Source organism: Eupeodes corollae, chromosome 1 (assembly GCF_945859685.1).
Source record: "Eupeodes corollae chromosome 1, idEupCoro1.1, whole genome shotgun sequence".
NCBI classification, from domain to species: domain Eukaryota; kingdom Metazoa; phylum Arthropoda; class Insecta; order Diptera; family Syrphidae; genus Eupeodes; species Eupeodes corollae.
Window position 1 is genome coordinate 298,992,680 of NC_079147.1, and position 12,060 is coordinate 299,004,739.

General features: G+C 35.5%; 1 protein-coding gene across 2 annotated transcripts in view; it reads right to left on the reverse strand.

Annotated features, from left to right (window-relative positions):
- The window catches only part of LOC129941363 (protein commissureless 2 homolog), a 123,224-nt gene that overhangs the window by 60,082 nt on the left and 51,082 nt on the right, over nucleotides 1-12,060 (reverse strand). The window contains exon 1 of one of the 2 annotated variants that reach the window (XM_056049976.1): nucleotides 311-1,527. The exons of the other annotated variant lie outside the window; for it this stretch is intronic. Coding sequence (XP_055905951.1) covers nucleotides 311-692 — 382 coding nt within the window. The 5' untranslated portion in view covers nucleotides 693-1,527. Of the gene's footprint in view, nucleotides 1-310; nucleotides 1,528-12,060 lie in introns of those variants that run through there. 2 annotated transcript variants of the gene reach the window in all.

Consider the following 12,060-nt stretch of genomic DNA (forward strand, 5'->3'; position numbering starts at 1 on the left):
GCACCACTTCACGCAGGCACACATTGCCAGACACAAAGGAGAAATACAAAAACTGATACTCTATGGGTTAAAAACTACGAGTATACAAAATAATGCTCAATAAAAATCAATTAATTTTCACTTGAAGCAAAGCAAAAACAAAAAAAAAGAATAGACTTCCCCCCAATAAATTGTTTTAATTAACAACAAATTAGCATGACATTCTTAAAACAATCTTCGTGAATGGAAAACATTAATATTTACTTGCATGGCAACACCCTTGAATGAAGGATAAATAATACAGTTATATTTGTTTTTGTTTTAAACTTACAGGAATTCTTCCATTGTTGAAATTTGTGATAAAGAAAGCAGGAACAAATGAAGAATATAACGGTCACTATCAGAAGTGTCAAAATCACACCAATCCAAATGTCACTGACAACTCGATTATATTCAGCTTCTGTCATTCCGTGTGGATGCAAACTTATGCTAACCGGTCCATCCGAATCGTCGTCAGTACTTGAATTTTCAAAAAATCGATCCACAGCCGATACTTCGTGATGATGCAATCCCTGATGCGTTAGATTCTCCAAATTAGAATTCAATCCCAGGGCTAATTTCTCCAATTTACTTATAAGCAGAGTGTAGTTCTGAGGCAATTCAAAGGACTGCACTTCAATGCTGCTGTCCTGATACACCTTGACATTATCCATCGTGTCGTTGGTTTAAATTTAAACAGCAAACTAAATTTTAAGCCGAAACGAAGAAAATGCGCGGGAAATGCTTTATTCAGCGGATTTTCAGCACAAAACAATTAATTGGTATAAAAATAATCAAAATAAAAAAAATCAATCGATCAATCAACTTGCGCACGTTTTATTTTTGTATTATTATTTTTCTTTTTTTTCTTTGATCAGAGAAATAAAAATAAATCAGAATGAAGCAGCACGTCTTCTACACAACTCGATCATTTTCTTAATAAGTCGTTTGATTCGATAAAATCGTTGCGAAAGAGTACAGAAACGATAACAACAACAACAACACAAAACAAAAACAACAAAGCTGGTGGTGGAATCAACCTAAACAGCAGTGCCCGGCGACAACTTGATTTTTTTCTTTTTTATTCAAGAACGAATAATAATAATAAAAAAAGAAATATTATTAATTAAATTTGTAAACAAATAACAAATATACACTGATAATGTGTTTGTGATCGCAAAGAAAAGATATTATTTGAAAAGAAAGAGATATAGATATAGCGGTGGCGCTGCTGACGGTTGTTGGGTGGTGAACGCGATCGCTTTGTAGGTTCAGATGCTCGTGCAATGACAATGACAGTTGTGGTAATTGCTCTTAACTTTGGTTGCCTCCTTGAAATGCTTTTAGCATATACTGCTGAGATGTCAAAAGTAAACTTAACGAAAGAAAAAAGGAAATCAAAAAATGCGTATCAATTGGCGACGACGTTCACACTGTGTGAAGTGTATCCGGTTGAAGTTGGAAAATGTCCGTTCGGAAATAAAGCCCAACGGAATACTCGAGAACTACTTGTGACAGCGACGCTGAAGCTCCGTTAAGTCTCAGAAATCCAGCAAACTTAAGGGATGCTTGTGGCTTCTAATAAAAAAAGAAAAACAATAACAAAAAACTTCTACTATCTGTCAACAGTTGTTTACACATAAGTTTATTCGAGATACAACCAGTATTTAAAAAAGAGAGTAGTTTACACTCGTATGTTAACCTAACCTACAGCTAAAAAGACTCGTTGACGACAGAGAAGGTACAAGCTTCACGGGTTTTCTTGTTTGTTTTTTAAATTTATTTATATTTTTAACGTATTCGTATTATGTTCGATAGAAAAAATATTATATTGATGCGAAATATAAGATTAATAATCAAGAAATGAACAAGTAAATATTGACTAAAGGAGGTAACCAAGTATAAAAAGGTTGATGTTATTTTTTTAATCTTAACAAATTAATTCGTGTTAACAAGTGTGATTATGCCTAGATCACATAGGTACTTGTTAAGCTTGAACAAATTTGTGGTTTGACCGATAATCAAAAAGGTATTAGAAACTATTTAATGAGCTTGTGAGCAGATTAGAATATTAATGATATCTTTTAAGCAGTTTTAAAGATACTGTATGTAAATATTTGTAGGGTTTTGAAAACTTGGGGACAAGGGCAATTGTGGTGTGCGTAGAGGCCTTAAAATCAAGATAACACAACAACTAAGAGTTAATTCAAAGGCAAGTTAGAGATTCGTGAAAAATATTAAATAGGCACAGGAAATTTTTCATGTAACCTTTAATATTGATCGTGTCTAGAGAATTGTAAAATCTTCAGGAAATGCTTTAAAAACATATATTAAAGTGCGGAAATCTTGGAGACTTATTTAGTTTAGAATAATAAAAACACAATCTCTTTTGAACACATCCCCTGTGTGGTGAATAAAAAGTAAACGAAGAGGTTTACAATTTTAATAGGTTTTTGATTGGTATTATTTACTCGCACTTGGAAGTCGTAACATATGTACATGTGTCAAATTAAACCGTTTTTACATTCCTCGACTTTTCAATGCCTCTAGAATTTAGGTTTGTGGGCTTAAGAAAGATGCTTTTATAACGAAAAATGTCTTAGTCTGTATTAAAAATTCATTATTACATGGCGATTGCCTCCTGTCAGATTGACAGTAAAACACAAACAATGTAGAAAGCGTTCCGTGTAATTACTTTTCAATATTAAGAAACTTACTTATAATTTATTATTTAACATAATATAAAGTTCATGAACAATAATAAATAATTTTAAAAGGATTGAATAGAAATACAATCAGTATCTAAACTTCGTTCATAATATAATAAACATATAACTTGATCTTCCGATAAAAAGACTTTTCTGAATACATTCCTTCTGATTTCTCTGAGAATGGTGTGTTTTCCCAATAAGTCTACAGTATCCTTTCTTTTTGATAGGTTGCACTTTTTATTATTACTATCCAGAAGGCAGCGGACGAATTCTGGAGATGGAATCAACGGTGGCGTCTAATGTTCCAGTAAGGTTGATCTAATTAGTGAACACCTTATGGGGCTTCGACGACATATTCACAGCCCAGGCCTATAGGGAGTGGTTTATTCGGCTCCCTTCTTTATAATTACACTAGGGATCTGGCCCTCCAGGTTAAGGGTTTTGCCATCGGGGTGACTTCCTGACCACGTTAAAAATACCTTAGTTGCGAAGCACCAACAAAACTCGGATACGGACGGATTTACTGTTGACAACCCAAACAAACAAAATAACGACAACCAACTTCGGATCTGTACGTGGAATGTTAGGTCCCTTAAGAGACCACGTGCATCCGAACAATTAGCGGAAGCCCTAAACAAACGCAATCTAAAAGACTGCGATGTATACTACGGCGACTGCTACTAGAACAAAGACAACATCTATTTGGGTGCGGATTTGTTGTTGGAACTAGGCTCAGGCAAAAAGTCTTGAGTTTCAACAGTGTGAGCGAGTGCATCACGACAATCCGCATCAAGGCTAAATTCGCCAACATAAGCCTTATATGCACGCATGCCCCAACAGAGGAAAAAGATGAAGACACCAAAGACTTATTCTTCGAGCTCTTGGACAAGACTTATGAGCCAAGACTTATAAGCCCTGGCTATGACATTAAAATTATCTCAGGAGATTTTAACGCCAAGCTAGGAAGAGAAGACATCTTTGGTGGCACAACCGGGAGATACAGCCTGCACGGCACCACCTCCGACAACGGATTCAGGCTGATCGATTTCACTGCGGGCGAGACGTTCTGGTAGATAGTTCGCAGTTGACACATTAAATATCCACAAGGGGACATGGAAATCTCCTGATCAATCAACTGTCAACCAGATTGCCCACATTGCGATCGACGCACGACACTTCTCCAGTATACAGGATATCCGAACTTTCCGAGGGCCTACATTGGCTCGGACGACTACCTCGTTATAGCCAAGGTACGGCAACAACTTTCCCGATCCAAGCCAAAACAAGGAAGTACTGTGAGAAGTTTTGACGTTAGACGGCTATATTCGCAGGAAACTGCCTTGTCCTTTTCCCATCGAGTTTCTAATAACCTCTTAGGGAGTCCAATGTTGCCTGCATTAAACATTGAAAACCGGTGGCACCATTGCCTTGCACAATCAGAGATGCCGCCTCTGAAATACTAGGTTTTAAACGGCCTTTACCACGAAACCGCTAGTTTGACGACAAATGATTGAAATAACATGCATAAAAAACGGCGCTGCACAGGAGGACCAGAGCTGCTCGCGAGCTCTACGAGCAGAAGAGGAAAGAGGAATACCGGAATAGACCCTCTAAACTGCGCCAACTACAGAGTTATCAGTCTCCTTAACATTGCCTCTCTGCCGTATTATGTGAACGTCTGAAGCCGTTCGTCAACAACCTGATGGGTCAGTGTAAAGTTCGTTAGGAGTTTTTCAACAGAATTGTACTTTTTACATTCCCATACCTGCTATATATATAAAAGTATGCTCTCAGCTACTGCTTCAAAGACTTTAAACTGGTACTATGTGCTATACACTTATTCCTGAAGCATTGTTTAAATGTCATATAAATAGCAGTTTTTGCCTTAACCAATTTCTCCTCCAAGTATTTCTTCACATTATCGAATTATTTGTAACAGTAATGCCAAGGTATTTCTAGTCATGCACAAATTCAATATTTTCGTGATTAAAGCTCGATTTTTCATTTGATGTATTTCGTCAACCACCACTTTTAATAATCATTACTTCGATTTATCGATATTTCCTATTAAATTCCATAACTGACAATAATCGTGTTTTGCTGGAAAATCTATCAATGGTATAGTAAGATATTACACGAATAACAAAAACAATATCCGTAGAATGAATACTAACGATAAAAGTTAAAGTAGAATCTTACTACGGATGGGTTTTTGACATTTATATGAGTCTCGAATGGATCTTATTAGATTTCGTTCTCAAATTCAAATGTTGGTACGATTAATATTGCATTTGTATCTCTATGGCTGTTTTCGTTGAGTAGTTGTGCATTTGGAATCATGTGTTTTCCATTGGTGAAAAAAAATCAATTTGTTAGGTACTGTTGATATTATTTGGTTTTGTTAATGAAAATGGACTAACTAAAAAGAAAAGATAATTAAGTTTAAGCTATGTTTCCATCAAAGGTTTATCTAAGATTAGATTAAATAAATCTTTTTTGGTGTTTCCACCCTACTGGTTTTTCTGCAGAAATTTTGACTCGACTATGATCCCCGACGGGAATGGAGTCGAATCAATCTCATTTTAACTCGATTCCGGTATGTAAGGAATTGAGGTGAGCTTCAAGCTCGTTCCAACACCACATGTTAATGCAGTAGTCTACGAACAAACCCCTTCTTGAAATTTTATTTTATGTCAAGTTGTTTGCTTAATCTCAATATCCAGATGTTATCTTGGCATTTCTTCATATGAAAACTGTCCATTTATTAGTTTTAGTTAGTTTTTTTTCTTGAAGATAATTTTAACTTTTGATTTTCACAAAACTTTTTTCTATTTGTGTGTTTTTTTTAATTATTATTCTGACAGATCTTCTTTCAGTTGTAACAATTTTTAAATACAAAAATCTGGCTACTGCCGATGCGTTTTCTACTATACTATTTATAGAAGCAAAAAAACACGGGATATAAACCACTCCACCCGAAAGGCAGTCGATGAATAGTGCAAACAAAGTATGACCCAATGTGGAACCTTGTTGCACTCCCGATGGTACCAGAAAAGGAACAAGTCGCTTGAGCATCATCGTTGTAAATAGCTTGTATGATGCATTTAAAAAGGAAATCCCTCTGTAGTTTGCTGCATCCAATAACGATCCTTTCTTAGGGATTGGGAATAAAATAGCACCTCGAAATTCATCTGGAGATAGTTCTCCCTCCAAAATCGTATGAAAAAGTTTTAAAAGGTGCCAGTTTCACACACAAAAAATTCCACTGAAATACCATTTGAACCGGCTTTTTTTCCATCTTTAAGCGTCTCAAGCGTTTCTTCCAACTCGCTTTATGTAACTGCATAATCCATTGAGTTGACTATGATTCCCGGTGGTGCGGATTGTCAATTAGTCGGAGTTGTTTCAGGATTCAAAATTTTGAATTTTGGTTTGAAATGGAAACGCATTACATTTGATGACAGTTTTGTGTGGATAGTCAGTTTCCAAAAATCAGCGGAGTTCTTACAAGATGCTAATCAGAGTGCTTGCTTTTTCTTAATAATTTACAAGCACTCAAGGGGTTATTACTACCCTTTATATGTTAACATTTAAACACTGTGCGAGCGTAGGGAAGGATTTAAGAGGAGATACCGATGCACATTAGTTTTAAAGTTCTAAACATAAAAATGGGAGGGTAAAACAGAGTTGGCCAAAGCATTCCACATTCTCGATGTGTGATTTAAGAAGGAATCTCTATACTTGACAGTACGCCCGAAAGTGAGCTCAAGGGTAAACTGGTGAGCATTCCTGAAAGTGCGAGTATTACGGCTGAATCGTTTAAAGGATGCAATGCAACTGGCTAATTCAACAGAAAATTGTTTGTAAGAAATCGATAAAACAACGAAAGGCATAAAACATTGTGGCGTTGTTCTAGCAATGTAAATGTTTCGATTATAGTTCTATCGACTATAATTTTTAAAGCCCTTTTTTGTTTCTATCGAAGAGATTCAATCTTGACTTAGGGGCACCTGCCCAGATATGCAAATTATATTCAAGCTTTGGACGGATGAAGGCTTTGTAAATTACAGCTAGATCAGAAGGGGTGCAAAATTTTTTGCACCGTCGGAAAAATCCTTAGCACTTGCCAGAATTTTTGGCAATATCAAATATATGATCCTGGATGCAAGTGCAAGGACAGGGATGTGAATCTAGAAATGACTATGAGAAGCTGAGGGTACTGTCGTCGGCGAAACAGTTTAATGGATTAGAAGTTGTAGACATAAGACCATTTATGAATATAAAGAAGAGAGTCGGCGACAAAACGGAGGCCTGGGGGACACCAGCATTTATTTTATGAATTTCAGACTTGAAACCATCCAATACAATTTGTTAGAAAGGTAATTTATAACCTAACGAAGAAGAGATTCAGCAATACCAAAAGCACGCATTTTCGCCAAACGCCATCAAATACTTTTAAAATATTAAGTGCAATAATCTTACTTTCTCTAAAACGATGTAAAGATTTGTTCAACTGTTCGGTAAGATAAACCATGATATCACCAGTGGACCTATTGCTACGAAAGCCATACTGACGGTCATTAAGAAGCTTCCGTTCTTCAAGATATTTCTTGGGCTGATAATCAATCAGCGTTTCCAGGACCTTGGAAAGAAGGTACGTAAGTGCAATTGGACGATAGTTAGAGGGAGAGGAGGATACACTTTTCAGCGTTTAACTTTGTATAGTTTTACCAAGCTTTTTAAACTTCTCATTGGCCTCTATATAAGAACCATTAAATAATCCTTGGGTATAGTTACGGAGAATCCTCAAACACGCTAAAGATGTTTTTCCATCTTTTTCACATTCTGTGTCTAACAAAGGTTCTTTTTTTATGTTTTCTTTGTTTTGGGTGAGCCCTTCATGTGGGTATGATAACAATCCGTTCGAACTTAGAACAGTCCTCGATTTGCTGTGATTGGAGTTGAAAATCTAGAGATCGTCGATAATCCTGAGCCTTAGCCTCTTTCCATTAGAGTTAGGGCACGAGTCGCTTAAAGGTTATTTGGTGAATATGGTACTTAACTTACATCAAAATCTTTCACGAAACGGTTCCCAATCGTCTCCTATGATAGCATAATCGAACACCGATGCCCCTTGGGCGCAAACAGACGTTTAATTTTCAAATTGCCGTCGCTGGTTCCATTTAGTAAACGCAGACCAAACGTATTACAAAAATCTAAAATGTAGTTAATTTCCTCTTGCGTCAGAACAAGGATCACACTTAAGTGACAGATAGACCGGGACATTTTTAAATATGAACATTGTTGATGAATTATAAATCATTTTCTTCTTCTGACTGAAGCTAATGCCAAAGAAAAAAATTTTAATTGTATTTTGACAGGTATTTTGACACTAGCTTCACTTTAAAAAATGTACCGAAAAAATGACAATAATCAATTTTCACTATTATGCATTTCAGTCACCACGACAAAAATCAATCAGTGAAATTAGAAAAAGAAAAACGTCACTTACTTGACAAAAATAGCGGAGTTGTGAATAGAATCGGCGTCACTTTTTTAACAGACAAATTATTTTTTAGTTGACGTTTAATTTTTTACTTTTATTTAAATGTTTATTTCCTAATACATGTCAAACAAAATTGTTAGGGATCCCTGAAACAGAGACGTCAAAATACGCGATTTCGAATGGTGAGACTTAATCCCGCATTGAAAAAACTTAAACAGATACGTCAAAATTTTCAACTTTGGAAAATTACTCGCATTGCTTGCGAGTATATTTAGACCATCGTCTCTGAGTTCTTTAAAGTCTCAAATATTTTGACACATTCTTTAAACAATAAATATTTGTTCCACATCCGTCAGAATAGAAAAAAAGCATCGCACGTTTCACTTACTTCAATATCCGCCACTTTTTATCATGACACATGCGCCACTAAAGCAGCCATTTTTAATTTTTGACAGTTTTAGTTTGAACAGCATATTAAGTTGGTTAAATATTTTAGTCAGTAAACCTTCTTTAAAACATGATAATTTCAGAATGAAACTTGCAAACAAAAATATTTATAAAGGAATCAACAGTTGAAGAGATTAATAAAGGATTAAGCTAATTAGCCAATTTCGATTGAATTGCGAAGAAACCTTTGAAAGTTTTGTTCTAAGCCTAAAAAAAAACTAATCCTAAACCGATGAAAAATTGGGCTTAACTTAAAAATCAGATTTCATTGTGACATAAAATGGATTTCGACATTAAATTCAAACTTCATTTAGTTGAACCTAAATTTGACATTAAATCTACTTCCTGTTTAATCAAAAGTCCCAGAATTTAGTTCCTGATCTGAGAGGAAGATGTCTCTTCCTATTGTGAATGACATTTATCTTGGACATTCGCCTAACTGCTAGTCTTTGCGTGGTAAAGTAGTTTTGAGTCAAATCACTAGGTTTGATAAGACAAGAAAAACATGCTTGATTACACATTCAAGAAAATCGTTTCGTTTCAAAACAACGAATTGCCTAATCGACTGATCATTTTAATCAAAACTACTTTACTACTTTCAAGTGGCTATTTTCAGAAACAAAATATTTGTAAGTTTTTATTTTATTTCAAGTTCATATCCGTGTTTCTTTAATTATATACGTAATGGTTCTGGTCATATGTTTTAGATATCTAATCAGTAAATTTGATTACAATTTGTTTTGATCGTGAATATATTAGCTAATATCTGAACCATAAATGTGACGTACTTTCTTGTCAAAGAATTAAGATGGCGGTGCTATTGACAGTTTGCGCATTCCATTAAAATCAAAAAAATTATCTTATAAGAATAACACAAAAATTACGTATAATTTCGAATAAGAAAACAATCTTTGCCGCATAAAATTCGTTATTTTTAAAATGACTTAATTTTTGTTTCCAAACAATCAGTCAGTTATCAGACAGTTGGGCTGTCATAATTAGCTAACAAATGGTTATTTCCTTAACGTAAATCACTTTCAATTTTTATTTACTTAATACCTAAGAATTACGATTGCTTTGTTTTGAAACAGAAACAAAAGTCATGTCTGATATCACCATGACACTTAACAGCAACAAAAGATAAGATTTTCTAGTGGGGTAGTCATTTTTAGTTTACACTAGAGGGGCATTACTTCACTGCTTTACCTGTCAGAGTCTTCTAAGAAAGGTACACTAACACCAGCATATGAGACTGATTCAAAGGGAATTCCTTATTTGACAAAGAATATGAATAATATCTTATTAGAAAATTATGAAAATGGCATTTTCTAAAGCAAATATTTGATATTATTTGAATCATCAAGTTTGTGTTAAAATTTTAATATATTTAAATTTGTTCTATGAATAAACAAATTATTAAGAAGCACATTAAATAGGTAAATCAATTGGTCTTATCAATTATATGTTAGATAAGTCTGATAGGACATAATACAGTACTGTGATAAAAATGTAAAGCAATGTTTACTGTCAAAAATTACAAAAAAAACCGATCAAACAAACAAAAATATGCGTGTGGAAGCTTTATGACAATTATTGTTCAAGAATACCTTTTAAGTTTGCAGTTGAGTGTGTATCCGGCTTAAGATAATTGAATGAGCAGTTTGTCAAAACTTAATGGCTGAATCACAAACACGCTTCAACTTCGGCTTCGTCTGCGTTGACTTTTCTATTATTTCATCCCTACAGAGAGCAAATATTTTGTTTGTTGACATTTTTTTACAGCTGTTGAGCTGTCAAAGCAAATGTTCAGATAATTGAACTAGAGCTTCCCTTTGGAAGCATACATTACATTACGTTCTTTTCCTTACAATTGTCAAACGGAACGTGAGGTCGAAGCTCCATTGTGATAGCATGCATTGAATTCCTTTGGCTGAACTCGTAATTTATTGTCAGGCGAAGCCGAAGCTGAAGCGTGTTTGTGTTTCAGCCATTAGGGCCTTGCAAATGAGAGCGAACAACGAATGAACAAATGGACGACCAAACGTGATTTTACACATTTCAAAAAGTCAATTTCAAACAAAAGGGTCGTGGCTAAATAAAATATGGGGGACAAAATTGACAATTCGTCGATGTTAGCGAATGAAAATAAAGCTCATTGAAAGAAAAGTCAAAATATGCGAAACTCATGTGCAAGGTGCTTTAAAGTGACATTAAATAAAAGTGATCTGGAATTTCAATGAAATACAAATGTCACATTGAAAACACTCTTCAGTAAACTTAGGTTTATGTTGCTGCACACATGAGGTTTTGAAAATGTGACTCTTTAAACATGTTTAATTCTAAGGTTAAACCCCTTCCTTCCATAAGCGATAGGGGTTGGCATCAAGGCCATGTCAAACTCATGGTTTGTTGTGACCAGCGATCTTGTTACCTATACTAGCTCGCTGTCAGCCGGTAAGGTGAAGTTTGGCCAGGTGCGAAGCTCGAGGTTGTCGATATAGAAGACATTCCTAAATACCTAGAGCCCGCATTTGGATTCCAATCGAACCTGCTGGTATCGAGGACATTCTCGAGATGATCAGAGATGGAACCCGTCCCTTCCGACGCATAACTGGAAGACAGCCAAGCTAGAGGAAGTGAAGGGTCTTTATAGGAGCGCCATTGTGGTACTCATTAAAGAATCCTTGGCTCCTCTAGCCTTAAACGAGGTCTCGATAAACTATGGCTTCGAATCCATTAAAATTCAAATCTATAAAAAAGATGAGTTTAACGCGGAAAGCGGGCCTCCAAAAACAACCGAAGGTGAACTAGCGGTTGGTAGGCCTGGGACGTAGTCTTCTCTATTAACATGATCCTTCTGAGCGAGTACGAACTCTTGGGTTCATCCTCAGACTCAAAATGCTGCAGTTAGTACAGATTAATCTCCAACACTCCATAAAGGCCTAGGCCTCACTTCTTCTCCGTCTGGAAAGAAACGGGGAAGATATTGTCCTCATCCAAGAGCCATGGATTGTGGAATCTGTTGTTCGAGGACTCAGGACTCCTGGGTGCTATACACTTTGTGTGACAGATAAAGGTTGCATACTAGTGAAACGTAGCATTAATGTATTTTTACTCCATCGTTTCAGTGACAAAGATAGGTATGGGGTAGCACGAATATCAACGACAGAGGTGAGTCTCTTTTTGATTATATTCTTGGTACTAACCTCTTAGTAAGTAATGTTGGAAATGAACCAACCTTCATAACTTAAACTCGACAAAAAGTCTTAGACATAACTCTTGTTTCAGATCCAGAGAACACTCGTTCTCTGATCATAGATATATCCAGTTCAATATAAATGTGGATGATAACCCAAGTCCATTGATTTTTCGAAATTA